At 36.3% G+C, this 17,064-nt stretch overlaps 1 protein-coding gene across 3 annotated transcripts in view; it reads right to left on the bottom strand.

Annotated features, from left to right (window-relative positions):
• The window catches only part of NCAPG2 (non-SMC condensin II complex subunit G2), a 46,987-nt gene that overhangs the window by 17,840 nt on the left and 12,083 nt on the right, over window positions 1–17,064 (bottom strand). For all 3 annotated transcript variants that reach the window (XM_064385682.1, XM_064385829.1, XM_064385763.1), the window contains exons 7-17: window positions 16,663–16,757; window positions 15,757–15,826; window positions 14,976–15,062; window positions 12,717–12,812; window positions 8,380–8,505; window positions 7,312–7,491; window positions 6,182–6,334; window positions 4,389–4,611; window positions 3,033–3,172; window positions 2,391–2,564; window positions 85–155 (exon numbers count right to left, since the gene is read on the bottom strand). In XM_064385682.1, the coding sequence (XP_064241752.1) occupies window positions 85–155; window positions 2,391–2,564; window positions 3,033–3,172; window positions 4,389–4,611; window positions 6,182–6,334; window positions 7,312–7,491; window positions 8,380–8,505; window positions 12,717–12,812; window positions 14,976–15,062; window positions 15,757–15,826; window positions 16,663–16,757 (1,415 nt within the window). The remainder of the gene's footprint in view (window positions 1–84; window positions 156–2,390; window positions 2,565–3,032; window positions 3,173–4,388; window positions 4,612–6,181; window positions 6,335–7,311; window positions 7,492–8,379; window positions 8,506–12,716; window positions 12,813–14,975; window positions 15,063–15,756; window positions 15,827–16,662; window positions 16,758–17,064) is intronic.

The raw sequence follows: 17,064 nt of genomic DNA on the forward strand, positions 1-17,064 counted from the left end.
TTAATATATCAGATGGCAAAAAATGAACAAATATAGCCAGCAAGAAACTTTTTGTCACTTGAATTTTGGATTTCTAAACAGTACCTGAATGTAGGAATAGCAGCAGGGGGCATAAAGGATGCCAGAATAATCAGTGGAGCCATGCACCGCTCATCCTAGGATAAAAACATTACACTGTATGACATAAAGGTACACACATGCAAGCAAAACTAAAAAGACTGTACTGAAAAACTGTGATTACATTTCCTCAAATTAAGGATTTCCTTTTTCCACTACAAATGGAGCTGAAAAGAGCTCAAAACAATATGGCTTGCAATCTGAAATGTCTGATTCCTGTTTTTGGAGGTCAATTACCAATTATCATATCCTTCACTTTCTGACAAACTGCCAGCATTAACTACCATGAATAGTCATGGCTCCATTCGATTAATACTCATTGCAAAAGAAATAGCAGCTCCACATCACTTTTTTTTCCACTAGACTAAGGTTTAATTGCACAACCATGACACCATCTAACTCCTCTCAACCTTAAGTGCCTTAAATTCATTCACAAGACAAACTTATTAAAAACACTCTAAAGAAAAGGGCTCTTATATAAGGATGGTAATGTTTAACATGTCATAATACATGGTCTAGGCCACAACATCATCTCACTCAGGTTATACACAAACCAATCTAAGTTAAGAACCCTTCAAAAATGGCTTCTCTCAATGTCCAAGGTTCATGGAAACAGCCAAATGAAATTATCATCTACTTAGCGATTCCAAGATCTAAAACCTTTTTTAAAGCTCATATTTTTAAAAGAACTTTTAAAATATATGTGTAGCTTTTTCAGGAAAGAGACAGGCAGCTTCAATATGTTTGTAGCCTTTTAGGAACTAAGCCTCTGATGACAGGTCCTTTTAGATCCAAGCTGCATACTCACTATATAAGAATATCAAAGTCAAACAGGTTGCTTGCTGAAGCTGGATGTCTTGTCTGTTCACCAGACCCTTTCAGAAAGGATGCTACATCCTCTAACAAAAAAGAATGGGAACATCTTTGACAACTTCCAAATGCTTTCAGGGTAGAATTTGTGTATCTGTGCTGCAGAAATAATACGTAGCAATGAGCTGCATTTCACTCCCTGATTATCTAACGCAACCTTGCAGTGGAACAGCCATCACATTTCAGGATACTTCAGCACAAAAGCCATCAACTAAGAGAAAGATATCCACTATGTAATCCTTCCAAATTCATTGTGGGGCCAGCAGCCACTAATGGCCACTCTCAGGATGGCATCCTCCTCAAGAATAACACTAAAACAACCAGAGCAAGGAGACTGACAATTTGAAAATTACTGATTTTAATTAACTGCCTATACTGAATGAAAGCAATAAATAAATGCATCGACAGATCATTAGAGAGTAGATTTAAATTAGCAGAAACCTCAGAATCACAGAGTGGTTTGGGTTGCAAGGGATCTTAGAGATCATCTTGCTCCAACCACTCTGCCATGGGCAGGGACACCTTCCACTTAACCAGGCTGTTCCAAGCCCTATCCAACCTGGCCTTGAGCACTGCCAGGGATGGGGCATCCACAGCTTCTCTGGACAACCTGTGCCAGTGTCTCACTACCCTCACAAAAAAAGAATTTCTTCTTATGTTTAAACTAAACCTACTTTCTTTTAGTTTGAATCCATTCCCCTTGTCGTGTCATTACACTCCCCTGTAAAAAGTCCCTCTCTGTCTTTCTTGCAGGCTCCCTTCAGGCACTGGAAGGCTGCAATTAGGTCACCGCAAAGGCTTCTCTTTTCCAGGCTTAACAATCCCAATTCTTTAAGCCTTTCCATTTAGGAAAGGTGCTCCATCCCTCTTATCATCTTGGTGGCCATCCTTTGGACTCACTCCAGCAGGTCATGTTTGGCTTTCTGGACTGCAAGTGCACTCTGCCAGCTCATATTCAGTGAAAAAAGAGCCGCAGCTGCTTCAGCTGCAGCTGAATCATAAGAAGTGGTGCTGGTGGAAGAGTCTGGGGGACAGTGGGTAGAAAAACACACGGACTTCAGTGTATACTGAGTATTAATTCTTCAATGGCTCTTTTGTATTTACTGTTTTCCAAAAGTTCCAAAACATTCAAAAGAATAAAACCTTAGAAAAACCTTACAAGGAGAGCAATTTATTGCATAAGTATTTTTGAGCTATTTAGATAACGATTCATCAGTCAAACACTGCAGCTGGAGAATAGTTTCTGCCCATTTGTGGGATTCCAAGAAAATTGCTGCTGTTTATAGTTTACAGCAACAATGAAAAAGAATACTTAATGCCATAAAAATAGATAAAAGACATAAAACATGAAAGCATCTGAAGAAAATACTGAGAAAATAGAGGAAAATCTAGGCTTTCTTTACCTTAAATACTTTAAAATATTCAGGAAGCACAGAAGCAAACTTCCTGATAGCATAATCTTTGGCATCTTCATTATGATCTAGTACTTTGTGGATGCTTCTCCAGAGTATTACAGTGATCTCCAACAAACTTGCCATGCTGGCCACATCATTTACTGACAACACATTATCCAACACCTGAAATACAAACATTTAGATTATATTACCCATTATATTTTCAAATAGAAATTTAAATTAAAATAAGGCTTTAAAGACACTAGAAAAAAAATCCTTCTAGACCCTTTAGAAATACACTGTGGTTGGTGTAGAAAAGGAACTCCACAATTCAGTCTTAATCTAACTTCACATACAGTGCAATAGTAATTTTTAAAATAATTTAACTGCAAAACCAAACCAATTTATAATCAACACTGGATTTAGGCAACTATTAATTTAAAATATGCTTCATATTCCTTCTATCTTCTTCTAGCTACTTGACCAGATTTCTGCTACTTCAGGACATGAAAATCCAATAATGGCAGTTCTCCCCTTCCAATTCCAGAGATGCCCAAGGGCATTCCTTTAGACTTTCTGCCATATTCTGTCTCACATTAAGCACCACTGAAAAGAAGTTACCAGAAGTTAGAATAGAGTGGACTTTCTTACACTTCTGTTCTCCTTTTCACTTCCATCTTCATCATCATCATCATCATCATCATCATCTTCCCCACTATCATGAAGATTATTTTTCATTGCTTTCTGGATGCAGGCATTCAAACAGCGCCGAATAGTGAGCATCAATTTAGCTACATTCAAATAAAGTAATAATAAATTAGATATTTACTATTTGCTAAGAATGTTGGTAATAAGTGCTTCTAATTACAATGCTGGAAAGCCAGTATGAAAAACTAGGCAACAGAACCAGAAACAGCTAGGAAAAAATGGAAAAAAAAATCCTTGTAAAGGAAATGGAAAAAATGTGAACACGTCTTATATACTCAAGTATGAAGAAGAAATGACAACATTATTATCAGGGTCTGTAATTTTATTGTTAAAACAGTACACTAAAAATCCCACAAACAGCCACCACCTTATCAAATCAGAACCAGAGGAAGCTTCCACAACTCCTACATCTAATCTGGCATAGCTGTTAACTTAATGACCCACATTCAAGAACACATCCCCTCCAATGTCAGTCTTCACTCCTATGTCAATTCCCATTCCCCCATGTCAATTCCCATTCTTTGGAAAAGATGTAGCCCAACCATTGCACTCCTGAACGAGAAGCTCAGCTCTAGAAAAAGTGAAAGGGTTATGCCACTCCGGTGGAAGTACAACAAGCTGATTTCATAACTGTGATTTCATAACCTTATCAAGATGCTCAGTGAGAGGCAATGGTTGGAACATCTCACCCAAGTCACTCCATGCTGATTACTTGAGTTTTAACAGAATTCCTCTGAAACAAAATTTTCCTGATTTTACTTGTTTCAATAGGACTTTTCTAAGCAGCAGTCCTTTCTAAAGGAGGACTTTTTAGATTTTCTCTGAGCAGCTTGAAAATACTGATTCACAAATCTCAGATACCCCGATTATATAGAAACTGAAAAAATGTTTACATCTGATAATCTTTCACATGAAGATCTCAAATCACTTAAGGCATCAGGGTATTTGCTACCCGATTTCTACATGAGAAATAGGTGTCAACTGAGAAAATGTTAAGGTACGTGTGGGGAGAAAGGGGACCAGAAGGACCAGGTACCACCATGGGCTGGAGTGTACAGTACAGCATCATAAGAACAGAGATGAAAAGCTTTGATCTCCACACTGTTGAAAAAGCTGATGACTTCGCCTGCTGTGCTTATTGCTGGTGTCCAGAATTTCCAAAAACACACACTAATATTATACTAAACTGCCCCCAAAAAACTATCAACAACGTACCACTGTTACAGAAATAAGAAGATAAAAGCATTTACAAAGCATGATATCAGTAATTCCAAAAGCTCACAAGGTTTTGTGCTTTACCTATATTGGTGGGGGCAGTGAATTCATGGGCATATTGATAGAACTTCCTGGCTGCTGCTGGATTCATCTGGATCAGAGTGACACAGCGCTCACTCCACACATCCTCGGGCTGGGCACTGGGGAAGAAGGAGTTCAGCAGGAGGTTCACGATGCGCCGCGACACCGGCCGAGAGTCAGCTTCCAGGCGAGACAGGAGATGCTCCATGGGACAGATATTCCAGAACTTTGTGAAGTGAGAAAAAGATGTTCAAAGGAGTGAAAGAAAAATAGAGGAAAATAAACATCACCTTGATTAAGTGAATCAAATATAAAGAACATCAACCTGGAAAACATCAGCATTTTTAATTTTTACACCGATGTTTACTGGAGGTCAAATAGTGCTGCAATAATGTTATCCTGCCGTGCTGATGTTTTACATCTCCTGGTATCTCTGACTCACTGCTAATATCATGGTTCAAGCAATTCCACTTCAATACACCTGCAATGCTAAGGCAATTCCATAGATACAGGGAAGAACTATTTACTCTACAAGGATATCACCATAAAATACAATTCTTGTCATTATGTGCCATGTTTCATATTCTCCTCACAGGACAAAGTAGGACCAAACTACCTACAAGAACTGAATACACCTTAAAAACCTGTATATATCAACATCCTTTACAAAACCATCCCAAACCTTACATTACTAAATAGTGACTGCATCCCATTCTTAGCAGAGCTCTAGTTTATTTGTAACACAGAAATCAAATGCTATGAAATTCAGGAAGACTATGCAGGTGTTTGCCAGCTTAACACTACATTTGTAGTTTTTGTGAGAAGATTCTGAATTAATTATGCTGGACAATTTCAAATTAAAACAAACAAAGTTTTCAATGCCAAGGAACTTATTTTACTCTTGAGTAGAAATATTTGTGTCAGATAATTACCCTGTGAATTCAAACTACGGATGATCCTATTAAAAATGCCATAAAAAAATAAGTTTAAAGTGATCCCAGGACTTACCAGAGATACACATTACAGTTTTTAAATCAATAGGAGTTACTAAAAAATATCTACTACTCACTAGAATTTTTTTCTTTATTTAAACCTGATCTTTCCTTCCCCTAAAAAATCCCTGACATTGAGAATTATCTTTTTTCTCTGTCTTTACTGGCAGCAAACTCAGAATAATTCACAAAGTGACCTAAGCCATTCATTGTATGGCTTCCCCTCTACACCCTTCACCATCTTAGAGCCCTCCTCTGGATGCTTTCTAATAGTTTTATGTGTTTACTAGGCTTAGCAAGAGACAAAACCACTGTTAAATTAAAATATAAAATGGAAATTAAGAAACTATTAACATTAGAGAGTGGAATAAGAGCTCAAAGATGCTATAATGTCTGTGGCTGGACAGTACCACCCTAAATAAGAGCCCACAGCGGAACACAAAATACATTAAAAATCAATATAAAAAGACACCAAAATCCAAATGGATGTGCCCACAAAATAGAAACAGACATTATAAAAACAGGAGAATCAAAGCAAAAAAGCTACTGGATTAATGTGTTAGGCATTTAGAAGAGTTGGGCAGCTGAGGGAAGTGTGGCTGTAACCCACTGCTCTCCCCTGCCCATCCAGAGAGAAAAAAGGCCCACAGAGCACTCAGGATACACAGATATTAAGAGCTACCAGAGCAAAGCAAGTTATTTCTTTTTAAGGAACACTGCAGCAGTCTCAAAATGTACTTATTATTTTTTAAATAAATGCCATTATTTTGTCTCCTTGCTACTTATCAAGTGTCATTATCCTACCTTGGCAGCCTTGGTAGCCTTCACTTTGAGCAGCATTTCCACAAAAGCCACTCGCACCTTCTCAGAACTGTCATGAAGACTGTGTTTGGTTGCAGGCAGGAGCTGTTCCAGGAGTGGGTGACTCAGTTTGTTGTCCAAAATTATTGGTATGCACTAAAATAAACAAATCCAGAAAGAGTAGAGCTGAAAAATCTGTAGCTAAAAATTGTTGAAGGGAACTGTGATACTTCTCATGTTAAACAAAGCAGGGGGAGACACTACTCATGCTTATTTTTCTTGTCATATTCTTTGGCAAAAACTGCTTTGATTACTTCAAATTTAGAGTGAACTGTGTTCAGTGAATCAGCTTCAGACCTACACTAAGACCATGGTCTTGCCCTCTGCCTGAGGACACACCAGCTCTCTAAAATATGCTGATTTCAAATTAGAAATACATCTCTTTTTTCCAATTCATTTTTAAATTAGCACTTTCTGCTTATCCAGAATAGCTCCCCCATGAAGCAGTAGTGGAGCAAGTGAGGATTAACAGGATGACAGCTTCAATTTAAGGCTGAACTGACACAGACACAATCTTCAAGTGAAAATGTTGACTAGGGAGTTCATTTTTCTGTCCAAGCTATCAGTTATTTCTCACATGCCAGAAAGATGTAGATGAACTATTTCAAACATAGTGAGCAATGCATGGGAGGAGGCATCACCAGACCACCTGTGGAATTATATCCATCCAAACCTCAGAGAGACAAAGTGGGATACAAAATTTTAATGGTGCATGTCTTGGGATGCCTTAAAGCCAATGATGTAAGAAATTCTGGAGCTGCCTACATATATTTAAGTCTAAGCATCATTTTTAATAGCTAAAAAAATTAATTTTTGGGTCCAAACAATGTGTGTATAACTGGAATTGAAAACCCTTAAGAGCCAGAAAGCCAATCAATTATTATTTCAAAAGACATTTGTGTTTTCCAAATACCTGGCTTTTATGAAATGTGCAAAACCTCCATGTACTAGCAATTCTATTGCCTAAGATATTTTGAAGAACAAGTAATTCCCGTGATTTAAAGTGGCCTATACTAGAAACCTGTACATCAAATAAAATAGAAAAATGACAATCATAACAAAAAAGCATTTACTTTAAAAACAGAACATCGAACATCAGCAGATGTTACATCACATGCCAGATCTCCAGTTATCTTTTTTAAAAGATCAGTAGCAATTGTTGGAGGAATCATCTCCCAGTATTTGGACACGATCCGAGTAACTCCAAATACCCCTGTAGAGCGGACAACTGGATGAGGATCTTCTAAGAGGCTCTGAAACAAACAGAAGGATAATACTGTGAGCATATGGGTTACTGTGACCCTACTGCTGTTTGATCTGGGCCTGTCATAAACAAAATGCATTTCATTACCTTTTAAACCTTATGAAAACTATAATACAATAAAATAACTCTAATATTAATAGTCCCTCAAGGTATTTTACTATGAAGAAAACAAGGAAATTTAAATCAGAAGCAAAATTAAGGTAACTCTTGGCCCACTTTTTTCATTGGACTTTTGATTTTTTTTTTTAAATAAATCAAGTCTTGCATTTATGACTTAATTAAGAATATTTGTACCTTATTTATATGAGTCTACACTGATCACTGTTCCTATGGAACAACACAACAACTTTGAAATTCATTAAATTATCTGATGTCTACTCAGGAATCCCCAAACATTTTCTTAATGAAAATACCCACTGCCCATGGGTATGAAAACACCCATTCTCACCCATCTGTGCTGGTAAGGAAATTTTTAGGTTCTCTCCATTATACTTAATTTCAGAAGTATTTAGTAATACAGTACTGAACTTTGATTGAGTGCTTCCATAGTAACTGTGAAGCTCTCCCCCACAATCCCAGGTTAAATCAGGATCAAGATCATTACTCATGCATTTAATCTTTCAAAGGCATCTCTCATTCACAGATTACTGAATAACAAACCAAAATATTTCCTTTTTAAAGTGGTATATAGCATCTGCAGAAAACATTCTATAGAAATTTAAAATATTAATTAATTTTTGTATTTTCTGTGCCACAGACCTCTTTTCCCCTACAATTACCCAGAAATTCTATACATTTTAGTGGCATAAAAAATATTTTTTTTAGTTAGTTCTGACAAAAATTTCATTTTAAACATTTTAGTTTCATTAAAACTTACAAAAAGTTCTTCAAACTGTTTCTGAATTTCCCTGTCCATCTCTTCAGCAGTAAAACTGGGATCACGAACAGGAAAAACATCAACAAACAAAAATGCTGCATTTGCTCGAACTTCTGAGTTTCTGGCCTGTTACAATGGAGGAAAAGAGATTTTTTCCATAAGGAACAACTATTGATATCCAAAGGTATAGCCTGTCAAATACTGTTCTCCAAACATTTAAACAAGTGTTTTTAATTAAGTAGATGGAAGAGATTAAATTGCAAACGGATGGAAGAACTTAGAAGTCACATATGAGTTTTAATGTTTTATCTTATGTTTCTGCCCATTCAGTAAAACCTGAGTTCAGCTTTCAAAGCACATCAGCTGCAATGACCCTGAGGAATCTCAGTCAGAGCCCTTCTGATTTCTGTAATGCTGAATAAATTAAAAGCACTTGGGATTTCTCTTGGTGATCTTAAAGCTCCTCTTCAGGACAGAAGACTTGAATTCAATCAGATTGGATTATTTAACTTGCTTGTCAAGAGACAGGTGATTTAATTGAAAAGCTCAAGCCTGTTTCTTCAAGAAAATAGTATTTAGTAACTAAGTACCAGACAGCTTGGAGCGTAACTTATCCAGCAGAAACATATTCAGTTCTGCATCTCTGCACATGAGTATTAGGACCATGTTCGGAGCTCCAGGCAGCTCATCAAAAATCCATGCGAAGCCTCAGAGCATTTTACCATATTTAACAAATTTCACTGTACGCCACCACGTATTTTACTAGTTGTAGAGCCACAAACACAAAAAAAAGGAAAAAGGGGATATTTAGATACTTATTCAGTAAAAGATAATTGAACCTGTGGGCTTTTAAAGGACACAAAAAGAGAGCAGGCAATGAAACCATTCAGAAGAAATTCAAGGCATCTCAAGGAGAAAGCAGAAATCAAAACACCAAACCACATTTTACTTATCAGAGATAGCAGTGCAGTGATTAAGAGCCTCTACTGACTTCTCTTGGAAAGAACACTTGGAAGGAAAAATTTTGTCCAGATTTTGTGTCCAACAAAAAAATAAAAGCTCTCAATATAACAAGGAAAGCAGGCCTAATTGTAACAGCAAGATGAGATAGTTCAGGGAAATTCTTGGCTATGCTAATCATCTAATCTTCTTCCCTTGTAATAAAGCACACTGAGATCAAAGCAGGGAAAAGAAACATAACAATAACCATGTAATATTTAGACTTAAATAAACTAATGACAAATAAAACCAGAAAAACACAACAGAAATGAGTAACAATTACTGGTTTAGGTTTCTCTTCTTGACCAATCCTGATATGGTGGAGCAGGACCATAACATGCCAAATTCTTCATGCCAACAAAATTACTAGGAGTTTTAAATTGAATACTACAAAAGCAAATAAAGCACATACATACATTCTTTAGTTAGGAACTTGTGTTTTCCTTTATTTATTATGGATAATGCAAAGAGTTTAAAGGTGAAAAAATTGTAATTGTTAATTCTATCCTACAAAGTTGTAGAAAATCCTTTAACTCTGAGCTTGTCTACATTTAACACATAAGATAATATGTGAATTCAGGGTGAAATAGCTCTTCTGTACTAACATTGCATGTGAAAATTAATTCAAATGTGGTTTTGTGCAATAACCTAGACCTTGTCTACCATAGCTATTCCAGGAAGTTAATTTCCATACACTTTTTAAGTGCATTACACTGAATTCCATTAAGCTCACTTTTAATTCTGAACTGAGTACTCACAGTTCAAATTCCTTTAATTAACTGGAATTTATCCCAAATGTATTTGCATATTCAGGCTGGTACAATGTCTTCACAGAGGTAGAACCCAAGACTTTAAATTCATGGCCAGTTTTAATCCACACTGACTTTTCCATGCCAGAGACTGCAGTAATTTAAAAGACTAAAATTTCTTTACCATTATACCTGTACAATTCTGAGGAAATTTCAGAACCTTTTAAAACAGTATTTTATTTTTTTCTTCAGTTAATTTTCACAGCTTTCTTTTAAATTTTAGCTGGTCTTGCAGGTTCTGAAATTAAATTCAAATTATTTAAAACACTGCTTCCCCAGGACATGTTAGTTTAAATGTGTGGGATGTTAAAAAAATATTAGAAAAGGCAACCAAACACTTTAAAAGAGTCACTTCCTTCAACAGCTTGAATTCCTGGAGGAGTGGTTCTTGACTTTTTCAGCTTGATAAGAAATAGCTTAATCACTACTTACATTAAATAATCATATTTTTATATCTATATATCTTCTCATACTAACAACCAATCACTGCACATCTCTTTTATGTTTGTAGGACACTTGCTTTTCATAATAAGAACATGAAAAAAAGATGAAGAAGTTATACATGGGCTTATAATACAAAAACTTAAGAGTTGGATAAAGGTTTATAAAAGATGTGCAGGTAAAAGCCCCAACAGAAGCTTGTGCAATCTAATTACTTGCAAAACAATTGAAGAAAAACAGAACTGCATTACAAAATGTGCATGCTCAGTTTAAAGATTTCAGAGATGAAATCAAGTAGTCTCAGCATCAACAGTTCTGGAACTCATTGTATTCTTACAACTGAAGTATTTTTGCTCTCTGTAAGAAGGAGGAGTAAAACAGGCCTTATGTGTCCTTTCTGTTTCATAAACAATGTTCTAGAACAGAATTTGTTCTTCACTATATTAAATTAGGGATTTGGCTAAAATAGGAGTGTCAAACTAGTTATCTAAAATTAAACTGACATTTCAAGCTTTGGAGGAGAATCCATAACAGTTATAAGAACTGTTATAAGCTTTCCTTCTTAGTTCTGTATTTTAAAGTACTGGTGATTCTGAGCCACAGCAACAGTTCAAAACATCAAACACTTCATGCAGCACTATATGATTTGTTCTAGCCATGGAACCATCAGTGATGTGAAAATTATGAATAGCAGCTGTTAAAAATTTTAACTGCTTGTGGAATCTGGAATTCTCCTGTTGTCTTGCTGCAAATCAATCAGTAACCTTTTTTTTTTTTCTAGATCACACACCTTCTGTTACATTTCTCCAAATAAATGCATGCAGATTTCATAAGGTTTGACAGAATCTTCCTCCAAAAAGTAGTCTAGTCTCACATTTGAGTCCTGGGCTTTGGCAAGTGACTGTGACCCTTCACTGACAGGCAGCAACCCCCTTAAAAATGGAGCACGGTATTTTGCTAACTTACCAAAAATCAGTTAAAACTCCTATTCTTTTTAGAGACAGAAATGTAGAAATTAAAGGAAGCCATGCCTTGTAGCTATCATTCTCTGGCATTAGGACATAAATGTTTCATCCAGAGGGTTCCTTGTTTATACAAATTCTAAAAGGATGGGATCCAACATTTAATGTAAGACCAAACAAGATGGGCTAACAATGACTTTTCATATTCCCACCTCTACCACAGGCTTCTGTTGAAACCAAACAGCTCTCAACTCCTTCCTGTAACTCAAAATCCATTGTAAACAATTTTTGAAGTTAATAGTGAATACTTTCAACATTGAGAATTTCAAATACCTTTCTCAGTCTAGAGAAGACACTCGTGACCAACCAGTCATAAATGAAATTGTAAATGTTTGCCAGAAATTAACGCGGCTGTATGTGTATATTCCCACAACAGGGATTTCATCACTTCAGACAAAATAAAAGCTGTCACCAAAGAAGGAAACTTGGCTCCTCTTGATCACAGAGTGTAACTGAGCAGATAAACTGCAGTGGGTCCCCTTTAGTCCATGCATGCAATCCACAGAAGGACATGCACACACCATGAAAGAACTACAAGTAAGAAATTTCCTTCTGAGTGCACATTCATACCCTTAATGTCTGTCCATACAATCCAACTAGAATAAAAGTTTCCTATGTTAATACTCCAGTACATTCATTGAGCTGTATTCTAAGGCTGGTAATTAATAAACAGGTAAGACTAAACCATCCTCTGAACACTTCTGGCTTTGATCAATAAAACACTAATAAATCCCTAAAGATCTTGTAAAAGATAAAACAAGTTTACAAAGAATTTTCAGATTGAGAAGATAAGAATACCAACTGCAATCCTGGAAAGCAATCTAGGTACCTGTAAACAAAAGTGAATTTTACAAGTAAATTATATTAACAAATTAGAATATTATTGTGCAGCTATGCCTAATTGCAATTTAAAAAGTTATGCAGCTACATCTGTGATGCTAAACACTCATTTTGGTTTTTGTGGCCATTCATTTTAAAAGCAAATAATAAAAACAGAAGATGTGGAAGGGACCCAAAATTTAATAGATGGAGAAAGACATTTGTATTTTCTGAAAAGGATAATTACCTTCAGTGCTCTCCAGAGGATGGGCTGATACAATCTATAGAGCATTTCATCAACTCCTTGACGGACTTTACTTTGTTTATGAAAATAACTCAGCATCTAAGAAAAAACAAATAAAACAGGCCCCAAAGGCATTTTAACATTCTGCACTCAGGAAGTGGTAAGGGGTTGTTGTATTTCATAATTATGTAATACCAGAGTTTTCATACTATGAAAATTATAAAACTAAACATGTTAATTGACCCTATATCTTATTAGCGAAGTCTCAAAAATAGTAAAATTAAGTCTAATAAATATAATATTCTATAACTTTATAGAGTCATTAAGTTTATATAAAGATCTACAACTAAGAGAAAAACATGGCTAGAGAATTTCACAGCAAAACCTCATTTTTGTTACTATAAAAAATTATTTTTAAAGTTACTGACAGAAATACTTTGAAACCATGAAATTATGAACTACAGATAAATAACCTTTTTCTCTGTTAAGAACAAAGGAACTTATCTGGTAAGTGGAGTTACCCAAATACACATGTACAAACCTAATACATATTTTATGCACTGATGAAAAGCAAGTATCAGCACTCTTTGGGATTCAAAACTGTGCCTAATTAGCTAAAAATCCTGTTATTTTCTGTATCTGAATTATGCAGAAAAGAAAAAGAAAGTGGAAGACCAGAGCAGAATATGAGAAAGGACATAATGTAGCTTCATATGAAGAATTTGTCCACTTTGAAACACTGAGCAGTTTGAGTTGTGTGCAAGGTTGGTAATTAATCAGAAAGTGAGATGAGATCATCCTCTGAACATTTCTGGCCTTGACCAATACAGCACTGATAATTCCCTGAAGATCTTGGAAAACAGAATACAAGATTACACAAAATTTGAAAAGAAGCTGACCCTCTAGTGGTCAGTTCAAATTTATTCCGAGCCCTACTCCTCTTGCAGCCCAAAGACATATTTATTCACTGTCCTCTTTCAAGATCATAAGCCCCAGAGTCTGAAAAGGATGAAATGCCCTGTCAAAAGCCTGTTCAATCGATCAGGAATCACAGGACAAGGAAATCCTATAGCTATGAGAAAGCAAAACAGAACAAACCCCCTAAAAAACCAACCCCAAAAAATCCAAACCAAAACAAACAAAAAACCCACTCTAGTACTGCACACTGGTATGTCAAGCTGTATATTGCACACAGTACACACTCTATAGTCTGGCTATTTGGGAGGAAGCATGGGAGGGGAAGGGGCATTGATCAAATACAAATGTCTTAAAAAGCCTTGTGCACTTCTCATTCTGTTTCAAATGCTCTGCTCATGACTGAACGCCACAGGCAGACAATTAGAATCAAAGCTTGTCCCTATAAACCTACATAAATCCCCTACATATAATAAAAAGAAAAAAGCCAAGTTTCATTTCAGACCCATCTACTAAGTTTGCCTCAAGAAGGTTATGACTGTTCCTGTGATCATCTATGGAAAGGTCAATTCTACAGGTAAAGAAAGCTTAGACAACAGACAGCAAAAACTATTCCTGGCACTCTGGAAAATCCCCTTCTACTTTTGAGCAGCAAAAACACTATAAGCAGGTTCCTCCTAAAATTTGTTTTAACATTATTTCTCAGAATATACTATTTTTAATGTATGTGTGGTGGGTTGGCCCTAGTCAACAGCTAAGCACCCACAGCCATGCACACACTCCTTGCTCAGTGGGGAAGAAAAAGAATTAGAAGATAAAAGCAAGTTCATGTGTCAAGATAAGGACAGTTCAATAAATGAAGGAAAGAGGACCCAAAAATCCCCAAAGGAGTGATGCAAATGCAACCACTTATGACCTGCCACAGGCAGACCAATACTCAGCCAGCCTCCCAGCAATGGCTGCCTCCCCAAAACCCACTTTCCCTCAGTTTGCTGAGGGAATAATGGTTGTATGGCATGCAATATCCTTCTAGTCAATTTGGGTCAGCTGTCTCAGCCGTGACCTCTCAACTTCTTGCTCATGCCCAGCCCACTCCCAAGGGAAAACGTGAGGAGAAGAAAGCCTTGAGATCACACAGGCACTGCTCAGCAGCAGCCAGAGCATTGCTGTGCCACCAGCACACCCCAAACACAGCCCCACACAGGCTGCTAGGAAGGAAAGTATTTCCATTCCAGCCACACCTGGTATGGTATTTTAGTATGAAATGGAAATTTTCCACTTTATAGCAACTGATCTCATTTTGATGCTACTGCTTCATGCTACTAGTCATGCTTTCCTGGAACTTACCTCTCTAACTTTAGGATGAACAGAAGAACTTCTGGGAAGATGGATTCCATGATGCATGAAATCCTGAATGCAGTTATATTCAAGTACCTACAGTAAAACACACACATGCTCCTGTTAACACAATGAAACAATAATAAGTACTGTAGCTATTCAGCAACTATATTTTTCCTTAAAACAAGCAACTGAAAATAGTACCTGCTATTATTTCTTACTTGGCTTCTGCTTTGCCCAAATTTTTCCATGCTGGGGGCCTCAGTCTGCCTCAACTGATTTTCAAAATTTCAGAATCTACAGTTAATCCAACTGTCAGAAGCTAAAAGCAGGGTAAATAAGAGTATTTTGGTATCTGAAATTTTGCTCTAGCATTGTTGTGATCTGTAAATATGCCTTTAATATTTTCTATGGAAATCCACAAAAACTAGATAAATACCTGAGCTATCAACTACACAGACTTGCATATACTGAATAAAAGCTTCAGTAATTCAGCTAACGGGTATGTTTATGAAAAACATTTCATAAAAATATAAAAATATGCATATTTGTGCAAAACAATATTTCAGCAGCAGAATTAAAGGTGTTTAACTGCAGCCAAGCTGATCTCAGTGGGAAAGCATTCAAAGCATGACATATAGTTACTCCTTGACAATCCTGAAGAGGCCCTTTCCTCAGGGAAATAATTCTTTAAGGCTTGTTAAAGAAACCTCTCTGTAGTGGAAAGTCATGAGTCTTTCCCACCTTGAAATTCAAAACTATCCAAATGAAATTTCGAACATAGTGTTACCTCTATGAATTCTCCTGACACCTTCTTCCAGGCCCTGAAGTAAACTTCTGAAATGTATTCCACCAAGGATCTGTATTAACATACAGGAAACACAGTCAAGAAAGCATACTAACCATACCTCTGTACAATTCATAAAGGTGAAACATGAAGTTTTGTTTTTGTGCATCAAATTGGTTTTTAGAAAAAATTCTCTTTTTCAAGTCTACACCCATAACTACCAAGTTAACTCTTAATTAATGAACACAAGCACTACTACAGGATACCAGAAATACCTCCTATGGTGGGAGAGTCAAAACATTCACAGGGATACTTTACCAGTTATGTAATGAAATGTAATGAAGAATGCCTGACATTCTTTACAGACATGTACAGAAATATATTATTCTACATGAAGGCATTAGAAAGCCTCTGATTTTAATACATAGAATTACTTCAGCAATATTTCACTGAATAATCAAAGAAAAAAAATCTCCATATTTTTCATCCATCAGCCAAGTTCTCAGGCTATGATTTATCATACAAGTCACTTCTTATTAGAATGTCTTATATAGAAACCTAGAAAATTAAATTAGAGATTGCTTGTAGGAAGAAACAGGAACACCCTACAAAAGGAGAAATGGACCTGCAACCCTCACAGCACTGCAAATAATGCAGTCCAATTTCTATCCAAAGTCATTTGCTTTAGCTAATGGCAAATAAACATTTACTGCTCCTATAACTGTACACCCAGGCATGTCAGAGCTACTATTAAATTAAGTTGCTGAAACAATATAGCAGTAATATTCACAAGATTTGTAGGTTTCTGGATATTGATATATTTTTCAATACACTAGGTATTTTTAGAGTGAGATAAACAAGATTTTAGACAAGCTCTTACTAATTAAGTATTCTAACTGGGATGCATACCTTGAAAAGAACTGCAATTGGTTTTTAACAGTTCCATGTATCACTTTAATGAAGTTTACATTCCAGCTGAACAAAAAACTCAAGAGTCTTCTTCCCTGTGGGGAGGGGAAAAGAGGAAAAAACAAAGGGAACTCAAAGGCCAGAAGAATACACAATTTAAGAGCTACCTCAAAAATCATCAAATCCAAAGGAAATTACATCTTTGATTTTAAAATGCATAGGTGAAATGGAAAAAGCCATTTAAGATTTGTAATTATTAAACAGAATTGAAGCATTACTTTTATTCATACTGTAGAAAAAACACAGAACAAATGAACACGTGGATCACGTACCTGCCTCCACTCTTGCAATGCCCATTCTGTTCTGGTGTGCCTTCAGGCAGCAGTCCAGAATGCCAGCAGC

This window comes from Passer domesticus, chromosome 1, assembly GCF_036417665.1.
Source record: "Passer domesticus isolate bPasDom1 chromosome 1, bPasDom1.hap1, whole genome shotgun sequence".
Taxonomy (NCBI): Eukaryota; Metazoa; Chordata; class Aves; order Passeriformes; family Passeridae; genus Passer; species Passer domesticus.